This window comes from Calypte anna, chromosome 3 (genome assembly GCF_003957555.1).
Source record: "Calypte anna isolate BGI_N300 chromosome 3, bCalAnn1_v1.p, whole genome shotgun sequence".
In the NCBI taxonomy this organism is placed as follows: domain Eukaryota; kingdom Metazoa; phylum Chordata; class Aves; order Apodiformes; family Trochilidae; genus Calypte; species Calypte anna.
In genome coordinates, this window is record NC_044246.1 from 107863975 (window position 1) to 107877131 (window position 13157).

The 13157-nt window shown below is 41.3% G+C and overlaps 1 protein-coding gene across 1 annotated transcript in view; it reads left to right on the forward strand.

Annotated features, from left to right (window-relative positions):
- The first annotated feature begins 77 nt into the window (after positions 1-77).
- Positions 78-13157, forward strand: part of MFSD2B (major facilitator superfamily domain containing 2B) — a 32565-nt gene continuing 19485 nt past the window's right edge. Inside the window, exons 1-4 of the mRNA XM_030447756.1 lie at positions 78-176; positions 5059-5175; positions 9019-9143; positions 12770-12893. Coding sequence (XP_030303616.1) covers positions 123-176; positions 5059-5175; positions 9019-9143; positions 12770-12893 — 420 coding nt within the window. The 5' untranslated portion in view covers positions 78-122. The remainder of the gene's footprint in view (positions 177-5058; positions 5176-9018; positions 9144-12769; positions 12894-13157) is intronic.

The window sequence follows — 13157 nt, forward strand, 5'->3', positions numbered from 1 at the left end:
AGTGCCTTCGCCCCTCCAGGACGCTCCGTCAGGGTGGGGGAGGACGCCAGCCGCTCTCCCTCTCCTTCCCGCCCCGCCCCGGGCACGCAGGTGTTGGCCGGGGGGGGGCTGCCCGCTTTACCATGGCGGGGGATGCGAAGGACACCCCGGAACGCCCGGCGGAGGAGAAGAAGGAGGTAAGGGGATGGGATGGGGGAAAAGCGGCCCTCGTGGGTTTTCAGAAGCCCCTCAGCCAGAGTCCCAGAGTGATCCCGCCCGTACCCTCCTGACCCGGCGCGTTGTTTTTTTACATTCGTTGCCGGCAGGTTACGGGGAAGGGAGGTGGGCACCCCCGGGGGCTTGGTGCAGCCTGAAGTTGCTGCTGTGTTTTTTGTGGAGCTTCTTGCACGGCTCAGCCTGTCTCAGCGAGGTACCAGGAACAGCGCTTAAATCCTTAGAGCACCACCACCCCCTCCTCTCTCACCAAGAAGCTCCCTGAAACTCTGATACTTTCCCTCAAGTGCCCGATACGACATTTACTGTCCCTGTCGGTGCCAGGAAAGGAAGCTCGTTCGGTTTCTACTTTTTCTTCTCTCGGCTTCTCTCCGACCAAGGCAGATGGGGATCACTGTCAGGAGACGGCGGGAGGGGGTTCAATCTCCTAAGGAAGCTTCACCAACTCCCCATTTCCAGTTGAGTGTTGAGGGTTGGTGCTTCAAAGCTTCCTCTTTTAGGCTTGGTGCTTCCCCGAGATGGGGAGGAGAGGCAGAGAGAGGTGGTTGACTCCTCAGTGCGGCTTGAGGGGGCATCTGGTGGCACTGGGAAGAGGCAGCTTCAAAACAGAGGAAGCTGAGGTGACCTTTCGTGATGTGGTGGAAGGCAGTGAAGCTGTGGAGTTCATCAGAATCCGTGGGCACATGCTGTTCTGGTTTGAATTTTTTGTGTTCAGAAAGTAACTGAGTGAATTCATGGGAGGTATCAAGATTTTAAACTCCAATGTGCCATCTTTGGCTCCCAGAGACCCTCAGCTCTTCAATGCCAGCAGCTGGAAGAATATCCTGGAAAAGCACCATGATATCCTGTGTTGTTGCCCTTTCTAGTTGTTTGCACCCAAGCCCTGCTCTTGTTATTTCTTCCACTAAGGATTGGGCTGATGTATCTCAGAAATCTAAAAACAGTTCTCAAGATACTTGGTATGAGGGATCTGGCAAGCCACCTGTGACTGTCATGCTTTTGAGAAAAAGTTGTATGGTTACTCAAAGCACAAAAACATTACCAGTATTAATTCTACATTGAGAGAAAAGCTGACTCAAAAGCTGCCCCTTATTAGCTGCATTTTCATTGTTTCTCAGATAAACCTAGACTAGCTTTTATCTTCAAGTTGCAGGTTGTGCTTTCTTCTTACTGCTTTTGAATTACTTGTTGGTTCAGTTCTGGGCTCAACTGATAAAGAATAGGACAAAATGCATCTGCTCCCTATGTCCATAATATCCATGCAGTATCAGCACAGTTTCAGAGTTGTTTTCAGTGTGCTTAAACACTTTCTTCAGAAGTAAGATGATCTGTTACAAACATTATATTCAATTTCTGTTCTGTTGGGAATGGGAAAATTTATGAGCAATGAAAAGTATGGTTTTAACTTCCAAGAGGAATAAAATAAAGAAGCTATAGTGTATGAGATGCATTAATTTTCTGTAACAATGCTTAAACTTCTATTTAAGAAGCAAAATCAAATCTCTCATCAATTATGCTTTCGTTATTGGTTTACCTTGAAACATAATTAACTTTGATATGATGGAGACGTGTAAGTACAAAATTGTCAAGTTAATCTGAGAACAAAAAAGAACACAACTTCATTTGACCTCCTTACTCTTACGTCCCACCCCAACATCTCACCTTTCTTATAAAGCTTGTAGAAGCCATTGTTTCTTAACATTCAAATTCCTTTACAGGGCTCTCAGAATGAAGTTTTAATTGTAAATACTTTGTATTCTCTTCCTTGACCTGTTCCTGACTGCTTATGCAGTCATATCTCTAGTGAATTACTGGAGTATTTTAAGTTTACTGGCAAACTTACACAGGTGAAAAAGCTTTCACTAGATTTCACAGAAATCAAATTGTTTCTGTTGCTAGAGGCAGAAGTGCAGCAGTACCAGCTTTAAGGTAAAAACCCTCTAGTTGCTCATTTAGTGTACTGCTGTTGGTCCCACTCCTCTGCACAAGTGTCGTGTTATTGTTCTCAAGATTTATTTATTAGAATTTATTAGGTCTAAATTTGATTTGGATATGTTGTCCCTTTGAAAGGAATATAAGATTAAGATTAACTCTAGACATTGGATTTAAGAGAGAAAGCCTGGAGTAGGGAAGACTCAGCACTGGTCAGTGAAGACTGGGTTTCTGAATATATTTGTGTATATTCAGAAAACTGAATATACACAAGTCCATAGGCCCTGCTGGGATGCATCCAAGAGTGTTGGGAGAGCTGCTGATGTTCTCACCCTACCACTCTCCATCATTTTCAAGAGATCATGGCAAACAGGAAAGGTGCCTGAGGACTGCAGGAAAGGCAGTGTCACTCTAGTCTTCAACAAGGGCAAGAAGGAAGATCCAGGCAATTACAGCCCAGTCAGCCTCACCTCCATCCCTGGAAAAATGATGGAGTGGCTTGTTCTGGAGGTCATCTCTAAGCACCTGAAAGAGAAGAAGGTTATCAGGGGCAGTCAGCATGGGGATTTTACCAAGGGGAAATCATACTTGACTGATCTGATAGCGTTCCATGATGTTGTGACTGAATGGCTAGATGCAGGGAGACCAGTGGATGTAGCAAGACCTTAGCAAGGCTTTTGACACAGTCTCCCATAACATCTTTGTGAGCAAGCTCAGGAAACGTGGGATAGAAGAATCTACATTGAGGTGGATTAAGAGCTGGCTACAAATAGAGCCCAAAGAGTGGTGATGAGTGGTGCAGAGTCCAGCTGGAAACCTGTGACTAGTGGAGTCCCCCAGGGATCAGTGCTAGGTCCAGTCCTGTTCAATGACCTTGGTGATGGGACAGTGTCTTCTCAACAAGTTTGCTGATGATACAAAGCTGAGAGGGCTGACTGACACCCCAGAAAGCTGTGAGGGATCTGGACAAGCTGGAGAGTTGGGCAGGGAAAAATTTAATGAATTACAACAAGGGCAAGTGTAGAGTTTTGTACATTCCTATATGAAATCTTGTTTTCAGCTTTTGTCTTTTTTGGCAGTTCTATCAGAGAATATTCTTGGATACTTCAAAAGGAAGAATATAGTTGGATAAATCAAAAGGAAAATGAGAGAACACAGTTTTGCAGAATTTTTTAAACATGCCTATAGCTACATTCTTGTCTCTAAGCTGGAGATACATGGAACTGGCAGATGGGCTGCTTGATGGATAAGGAATTGGCTGGATGGCCACAGTCAGAGAGTTAGGGTCAACAACTCACTGTCCAAGTGGAGACCAGTGATGAGTGGTGTTCCTCAGGGATCAGTCCATCTTTGTCAGCAGCATGGACGGTGGAATTGAGTGCTCCCTCAGCAAGTTTGCTGAGCACACCAAGCTGTGTGGTGTGGCTGACAGGTTGGAGGGAAGGGGTGCCATCCAGAGGGACCTTGGCAGGCTTGAGTGGTGGGCCCATGCCAACCTCATCAAATTCAACAAGGCCAAATGCAAAGTCCTGCACGTGGGTCAGGGCAATCTCAAGCACAAATACAGGTTGGGTGGAGAATGGATTGAGAACATCTCTGAAGAGAAGGACTTGGGGATATCAGTTGATGAGAAGCTCAACATGAGCAGGCAATGTGTGCTTGCAGCCCAGAAAGCCAGCCATGTCCTGGACTGCTTCAAAAGCAGTGTGGTTGGCAGGTTGAGGGAGGTGATTCTCCCACTCTGCTTCACTCTCGTAAGACTCCACTTGGAGCACTGTGTCCAGTTCTGGAGCCCCCAACTTTAGAGGGACATGAAGCTGTTGGGCCAAGTCCAGAGGAAGGGCACAAAGGTGATCAGAGGGCTGGAGCACTTCTGCTATGAAGACAGGCTGAGGGAGTTGGGGTTGTTCAGCCTGGAGAAGAGAAAGCTTCTGGCACTTGAAGGGAGCAAACAGGAATGCTAGAGGGACTTTTTACAAGGTCATGTAAAGATAGGATGAGGGGAAACAGTCCTATGGACTGGAAGAGGATAGATCCAGGAAGAAATTCTTCAGTGTGAGAGTACTGAGACACTGGAACAGGTTGCACAGGGAGTGGATCCCCCCTTGCTGAAAGTGTTCAAGGAAAGATTGGATGGGGCTTGGACCAACCTGGTCTAGTGAGAGGTGTCACTGCCCATGCAGTGGGGTTGGAATTAGATGATCCTCAAGGTCCCTTCCGACCTAAACCATTCTGTGGCTTGGGGTCCTTCTTAAAGAGCACCTGGGCCCCAAAATCATTTTCCCTATTATGTCAACTTTCACAAATGATATAAAAAGCTCAAGTCTAAAGGAAGATGTACAAAGTCAAGTGATTTTGTCAGAGTCACGCCAGAATTTTTTTACAAAGTAAGGAAGGAGTGGAGCAGAAATATTTGGGGTCTATTTGGTCTGTATTTCAGTGTGGAACTTTGCTTCTCTGAGTATCAAACTACTGTGATATGAGAGTATATATCAATTATTGTGATCTGAAAGATTAATATAAGATTTTTTTTTTTAAAAAGGTAGTTTTTAACCTTTAAAAAATCTGAATTAAACATTCAGAGACCAAAGTAAGCTCAGAAAATAGTGTGCGAGTTTGTGCAATTCTTTACTTTTTGCTTGTATGTAGACTTTTTTCTTTTTGACAGCTTGAGAGAAGCAGGTAGGTAAGCCTAAAATCTCTTGTAATAACACCATAATCTCTTTTAAACCTTTAAAAATCAAAGCAATGAGCACCCAAATTCCTGTTGATGATGAGGGTAGAGGGCATATGGATTTATTACTGGAATACCCATGAAACCAAGAGCTGAATTTGGTGTTAACCTTAGTCTTTGACTTTTTTTAGCTTGTGTACCTTGTTTCCCTCATGCTTTGCTCTGTTTCATCCTGACAGGAATACAGGCTCTCAATTTGCAGCAAGTTGTGCTATGCAATAGGAGGTGCCCCAAATCAAGTGGCAGGGAGTGCTACTGCCTTCTTCCTACAAATCTACCTGCTAGATATAGCACATGTAAGTAGCGCAAGAAACCTTTACTTTGTAGACTTACTTCAACTCTGATGTTGTTAACAATGTCCCTGGAATGAAAAAAGGTGAATTAGGTATTAAAATTTTTGAATAGTCTCATTATCCTTGCCTCTAGCTGCTTAGGACCTGGAAGCTGCATAAAGTTGTCTAGAATTAATTTTTTTTCTTTTTTTCCACTAGCTCCCTTTCTGTCTTGAAGTGGCCATTGTTTTCTTCTAGTTTGGGTTATTAGTAGAACTTTAGACACTGTGGAGCTCACACACTTGCAGACACTAGAAAAAGCAGCTTTCTGTCAAGAGTCAGAGAGTAAGATATGAGACATCTAAAACATCAAGAGCACCACGAGGAGACTGAAGTTCTTTTAACTTAGTTGAAAATCACTGCAGTTGCATCCAGTAGTCAGTGGATTTTCACACAAATTTTATTTAGTTTGTGTAGGGTAATTTCTTTTCAGAGAAAGCTGAGTTATCCTTCCTGAAGGTTCTTTGCTTCCAGTCTGTGGCTTTCTGATGCAGAAACAGACCTGGTAAAACAAAGCAGTAGGAGCCATCATCCCATTCATCTGACTTTCAGCTGCTCCAGCTAGATTTCAGACAGCAGAGAAACAAAGAAAATAAATCCATAAGCATTTTTTTACTGTTTTGGACTGTCTTGGTTGTCTGCATGGTGACTAGGTGGTGCAGATAAAATATCATGGCCCAAAAAAAAGAATTTTAGGGAGGTGAGGTCAAATTGTAGGGACTGTGAGAGCAACTGTAGCTGAAAATACATGAGTGGCTTTCAGCACTGATGGCTGTTTCTATTTGCTAGAAAGAACAGGAGGTTCTGGATCATATATAATTATCTATTTACTGCCTAAGATGTAGAAAGACAGGGAATTGTGAGTAGGGGAGTGGAGGTATCCAAAGATTTTGTTTATGCTTTTCCTCTAAAAGCTTGGTAGCAGAAGCTGAGGTATGACTTGATAAATTTATCAGCATGATAAGACTGGTGTGTGAGACTGAGATTTTGAGTATCTTGTTGAGATTAAAGTCACAGGATCTAGGGAAGGGGCCAGTTTTGGACAGCTGTGTTAAAGATGTCAAATGGATGGTGTTGAGCTGGAGGTAGAACAGGTACCTTGGAGATGCAGCAGGAAGGTCGATGCAGCCCTGACTAAAGGGAGACAATCCAAGCCATTGGAGGTTATGAAGCATGAACTGAATGAGAAAGGCACTGATACAATTTCCCAGGGTGCTCATAAATATGGCAATTTCCCAACTCTCTGCTTATCACAGAAATTGCAGGTTTCCAAAGCTGGGGACTATTTATTTCTTTATGTGTTTGTGTACAGTGTCCAGAAAGCTGAGGGCCCATTTTTAAATCTTTGGGAGCCACCTAAATGAATTACATAATAATTATTATTTTGCTAGCAAGATCCTACTGAAACCAAATAATTTTCCTTAATGATGCACTTACTACTTCATTGAGGGGCTTAATTATCTGTTCTGTCATGGTTTAGTTTGTTCTCTGAGGTAATCCTGCAGGGGCAGCATTTATTTCAACACCTGATAAAATCTCTGAATTTATTTTTTTTTTTAACACACATTTTCAGGAGAGAGCATGTAGTTTTATAGTAACCACATGGGTTTAAATCCTGCCTGCTTAGAGGACAGAACTGTTTTAGATCTTCAAGAGACTGTGAAACTCACTGGGTATAACCTTTCATGTATACTCAGTGTTCTTTCTAAGAAAATTACTTTTGTGTTCACCTCTAGATTAGTTTTTTTTTCTGTTTGAATTCCATGTTCCATCTATATAAGCTACAGACATATAAATGTAACTCTAAACCACGTGAGATCCTTGAGTCAAGTTACTAGGAAACACCAAATCCCCTGAAAATAGGATCTTGATCTTTTTTTCCTTCCGAGATGGGTGAATTTAGCATATTTTATCTTGTATTTTATTAACTTGGAGAAGTTTCTGGTATTGGTGCTGACAGACACTGTCTAGATTTGGGGATCAAGAAAATGCAGCCAAGGGATGCATAAGCCAATGCTGATGTTTAAGACATGGTGGCTACACAGACCTAACTCCTAATTGTAAGGGAGGTTTTAATTTTCCTGAAGGCTTCCTTCCAGCTCTGTTTATCTACCACTTCCTTTCTGTCCAAGTTTTTTGAACAAAATACCAGTGCAAACCCCACCTAATATGAAGCTTTCTGTCCCTGTGTCCCTCATAACCACAGTGTTTCAACCCCTGTATCTTTATAACTGCTGTTTTTTCCTTGTTTTGGCTGACCTGGAGAAGCAGTAGTGACTTGCAAGCCTTTGGCCCCCAAGGTGAGTCTGCCTCAGGGCTAGTGGGCCACTTGCCACCCTCGCCATGGAAGGGCACAAGTCAGCAAAGGAAGGTGAGATGGACATCAGCAAACTGCTGTGGGTCACAGTTTGGTGCCTATTCCAATCTTGTCCTACCATGCAGCAACAGAATACTTGGAGAGCCACTATCATTACCAGCTGGAGACAACTGTCTCCAGTCCTTCTCTGTTCATAAGTTTTATAATATGCATCTTGGAGCTGGTTGTGTCAGCAAGATTGTCTGTCCCTGCAATTTCACCTAATTTGTGCTAATATTTGACAGGTGTGATTACAAAAGTGCATGGCACCAAAGGTCATCCAGGACACTGAGTGATTATTGCTTCTTTCTTTCACTTCTGAGGGAATACCTACAGCAAATTCTGCAGGCAGGGGACCTGCATCAATTGGAAGCCATGAGATGCTGCCTGGGAGGCAAAAAGCTCTGCAGAAGAGCAGGGGATGCTGTCTCAAGGGGTGTTGTATCAGTTTCCAGGCTTCCTGCTGCATTGGAGCACAGATCATATGAGGAAACAGATGAAGGGGTTTTGTTTGCAGTCATTGTTTAAGCCACAGAGCTGTTTCAGTAGTCCTAATAATTGATATGAGGGACATTCATATTTACATTATTTCAATTACTTTTTTCACATTTCAGTGGCATTTGAACCGAGCACTTGGAAGAGGAGACACCTTTTTTAACCATTGTGTGGTGCTAATTCCTAAGCTCTCTACAAATATATGTGAAAAATAATTGCGTTGCCTGGGATAAAATGTGTTTCTGTAAAGGCACTTAAGTGCCTGCTGAGTTAACCTCAAGGGGTTTTTTTACTTGGCAATTTTGTTCTTACGTAATCCATGAACATTTTTCAAGTGTGATTTGTTGGACATGTGCTGGCAACTCTGACTTGAACAGATGTGCCTTACGCAGTTCAGTTGTCACAGTTCAGTCCTGAGTGGATAAATCCTGCTGTGCTGCAGCCTCCTCTGCAGCCACATGTCCCCAGTTGGCAGCCTTGTTTGTCATCTCAGGAGATGAAAAAGCTTGAATGCATGGAAACAGCTCCCTCTACTTTTTTCTAGATCAGGTCAAGATAAAGACATAGGAAAGTGGGGATGTGTGGGGAACAAAGCGAGGGGATAATTGCAGAGAGGCTTTGTCAGATTTTATGATTAGAACAAGGACTTTAGTCAACTATAGTCAACTATTTGACAATCTGACTTATTTTCCTAGCTCTAAACACGTTCATAATCTCTCATCCCCTGCACTATTCCTCTCTAATTCCCTCTTGCATGATGCCTGTCTCAATAACTTGCTTGTTTGCTATGAGTAATCAGTAGTAATTTCTATGGCAGCAGTAGACATGTTTTGTAAATGAACTATCATTATTCTTTAAAACACTGAGGTGTTTTTTTTCTGGAAAGTTTCTTTGTTCTGTTTCATTGTATTGTGAAACAATGGCTCTTGTTTACAGTATTGTGTCTGCACTTCCAGATTACTCCGTTTCATGCCTCTTTGGTGCTGTTCATTGGAAAAGCCTCAGGTGCAGTGACAGATCCTGTTGCTGGCTTTTTTATTAGCAAAAGCAGATGGACAAAAATTGGCCGACTCATGCCTTGGTAAGCAGAAATGTGTACATATATTTACACACACACATATATATATATCAGGATATTTTTTGTGTTGTGATGATAGAATCATCTTATTGAAATAGACTGATTTTTCTTTGCCTGTTTCCCTGACAACAGTGTTTGTATTCATTCTAGATTTATAAAATAATTTTTTTTTAAATTGTCATGTCATCTATTTCTCTTTAATTTGTTTAGCCATGAGAACACAGAAGAGAGTTTCTGCCACTGGAGACACAAGGAAATAAAGCCAAGACACTGGGTGGTCTTGTTTTGACAAAGCAAAAATCTCAGATCTAAAATTCTCTTGAATCTGTGGTTAAATTTTCATTTTATTTTCCTCTAGTTTGGCTCCACTTCTCCCCAAGATGGAAACTTGTTGGAAACAAGTTGGAACTTGTTTCTACTTGAGTCCTGGTGTGCCTTCACTTCTCACAGCAGTCTTTCAAGAGTTCCATTAGGTTGTTCTTTCAGCTCAACAAAGGATGAGAGCATACAAGTGGAACAATGTGACACCATGGCATTGAAGGGCCCAGCAACCAGCACTGCCCTGACACCTTGTCACATTCTTCCTTAGAGCAATTGCTCTGGTTCTGCTTCTCTTACATCCCCGTAATAAAAATACCTAATTAAAAAATCACCACAACTTTTATAATGGAATGAGGTGCTGTGAGATTTTTGTCAGCATTTCTAAAGGGGCAGGGTGATGCTTCCCTGTGACATACTGATTCTTTAGTTCCCTTCTACATGGGCTGTTCATGTGGTGTAAGGAGAAAAGAATGAATGTTTGCTAGAAAGATTGACAGATGTGAAGCAAGAAAATTGGAGAAGAGTGCTCCATGTTAGAGGCATCTGAGCTCATGTATGCATTAAGCATTTATTTGTTGGATTTTTTAAATTCTGGAAGTCACGGGGAGGCTAAGTAGTCTGTGAAACAGGGACTCATCACTGCTCACCTATGCATTATAAGGATGTATGGTGTGATATTTTGAATTAACATAACCCCGAAACGTGATTCACAACAAAAATCTAAGAGTAAATGTGATATCCAGAGCAAAGTAGTTGAATTTTCATGGAAAATAAGCCCAGCTTTTTATCTGGTGCTTCTCTTGCTGTTGTGTAGTTTTAGGGCTACAGAAACTTGACTGTAGGCATCTTATATCTGACAAAGAATAGAAAGCAAATAGATGTTTGAGGCTGAGATCAACAGCTCTTGGCTCCAGCAGGAACAGGGCCTTCAGGTAAAAGTTAAGCTTTTTGTCAAGAGCTCCATGGAAGAAGAAGAGCTTGCTCTTTCTCTTTTCAGAATTTGGTTTGTGACCAATTAAATGGAGGGCCTTTTAATGAGCAGTGAATTAACTGAGTAACAAAATTATTCAGAAAGAAAATAATGACATTTTTAATACAAAATTAGTTGTATTCTGATTCTTTTCTCCAGTTCTCTAAAACTGCTGCAAATACATATGTTTAGTGTTAAACTGACATTAGGATAACTCTCACCCTAGCACAAATATGAACTTATCAGCCCTTTGCACTGTAAACCAACTACTGTGCAACTTGTACTTACAGGAAAAGTGCTTATCTAACCCAAACTTAAATATGTTCCTCAAACAGCTGCTTTCTTTCCAGAAGGATTTTGTCTGTTTTTTTGGTCATGCTGATTTTTTTATTTTAAGGGAATTTTGCTCCTACACTCTGGAGGTCAAGACCATATTTATACAAAGCAAAAAGTAGGCCTTCCATTAGCTTAAAAATACTTCAGTATTTTGAACTTATTCTGTCTTCTTAAGTATCTAAAATGAAGCAATGGAGTTGCCTGTCAGCAAAGCTTGCCAGCAAAGTAAGAACATCAGCAAAGAAGGTGGACATTTAACTATAAATTAATATTTTACTCAATATAATAAGAAGTAAAAAATCACTACTGATCTCTTTTATGTAACATGTTTTAGAGGCATAAACAGACATTGACCCAAAATACATAAACCTAGTAAAACATTTTGTTGAAGGAGGTAATAGCAGAAAATCAGATATTCAGCAACTTCAGCAAGGTTCTGAAAACTCATTGAATTTAATGAGAAAAGGAAAATATGGAAAGAGGGGAGAATACTAAGAGGGCTATTAGTGAAAAGTTGCATGAAAAATTGGCTATGAAAATATTTCATCATGGTGACTCTCTTTGGATGTCAGTCTGGAAGAGCTCACACTTCTGATGAGGAAGGTGGATTCCCCAAGATGTGTTAGGATTTTTTTTACCCTTATTTGTGTTTTCTCTTGCTGACCAGCTGTGGATGAGCTGTGACCTGGGAACCAGAGGGACAGAGAATACCAAAACCTGGCACTTTCCTTGCAAATGCTCAGCTCCCAGTGGTGCTGTCCATCCCACAGAGCAGTGTGGGAAAACCATTGTTTTACTGAACTATTTACCCACATTGCTCTTTTGTGTTCCAGGTTTTCAGTTCACGATCACAAAATAATCAGCTGACCCCCAATTTCAGTAGTGCTGTTGTGAAGGGATTATTCTGTTTTCCCTTTTATGTGTTTGGGTATTTTCTGTTGGGATTTTGGTCATCTAAATGCATTGTTTAATGTCTGATTTACAGTAACAGTGGAGGGAGCCTGATGCTGCTGGAGCTCAGACTTTTAGGAAATAATAACATCTCATCACTTCTGACATATCATGGAGTTTAACAAGTGTTGTTTGCCTGAAATAATTTTCAGAATATAATGAAATTAATTGCAGGTTTATGGCAATGCCTGGAATTTAAGTTTCTGTGTTTTGGGTTTTTTAAGCCATCTTCCTCACCAGATACTCCTTTTGTGTTTGAAGTCATGAGTTTTGCTGTTAAGTGGAACAAATTATCATATACACAAGTAGATACAAACTGGATGAACTTTTGCAGTAGGCAATCCATTTTCTTTTGTGCTATTTTCAGCATTTTTAAGGTTATCAATATATTTGCACCTGCTTGAAGTAGTGATGAAGAAACTAAGTTGAGAGGAAGACTGAAGGCATTCAGATTAGAAGGCAGATCCTTTGGTAATATGTAGGCTCACATAAAAATTGCTTAAGCATGCAAAGACATGGGAACAGAGCTTAGATGTCAGTGGTTCTTCCTGGGTGAAATGGCACTGGCACAGGCTGCCCAGGGAGGTTCTGGAGTCTTCTTCCCTGGAGACATCCAAATCCTACCTGGATGTGTTCCTGTGTGACCTGCTCTAGGTGACCCTGCTCAAGCAGGGGTTTGGACTCGATGGTCTTTCAAGGTCCCTTCCAACCCCTAACTTTCTATGATTCTATGTGTAGCCTGAGATGTGTACTAAGGAATCACAGTATAGGTGGGCTGTTACAGTGCATGTCTAAGGTAATTGTGTCTGTTCTGAGTGGGATATAAACTTAAGCATTGGTCTTTTTTTTTTTAATTTGCTGGGGTTTTTTTTCCATTTTACAGAAGTACTTGTATACTCTACATTAATGGACACTAACATTTAATACTTTAAAGCATGGCATTATTGTAGTTAGACAAAATGCACATAAATTGCTTGCTTTTGATTATTAGCAGAAAAATTTAATGTGCCTTTGCTATCATTATGCTGACATGTGTTAATCTTCTTTGCAGGATGCTGGCATGTACACCCTTCACAGTAGTGTCCTATTTTTTTATGTGGTACCTTCCTCCATTTCTGTCAGGAAGAGTTGCATGGTACCTGACTTTCTACTGCCTTTTCCAAGCTCTGACCACAGTAAGTAGAATACAGATCATCATGTTCTCAGCAGTAACTTGCTTGTTTTCTATGTTCATGCATTCAGATTTAGTAAACTGAGATTTACAAAAACTTTTCAGCTTCTAGTGAGTGTAAAGGTTAGGTGGTTGTCCTTCTATCAAACTCTCTGCTTACTGATGATTTCTGCCAATGCTTCCTCTGGCAAGTGACATGATAATTCAGATTACTTCCAGTTACTTCCACTGGCATTTCCTAAGGAGATGAAGTAGGTTTGTGGCTCTA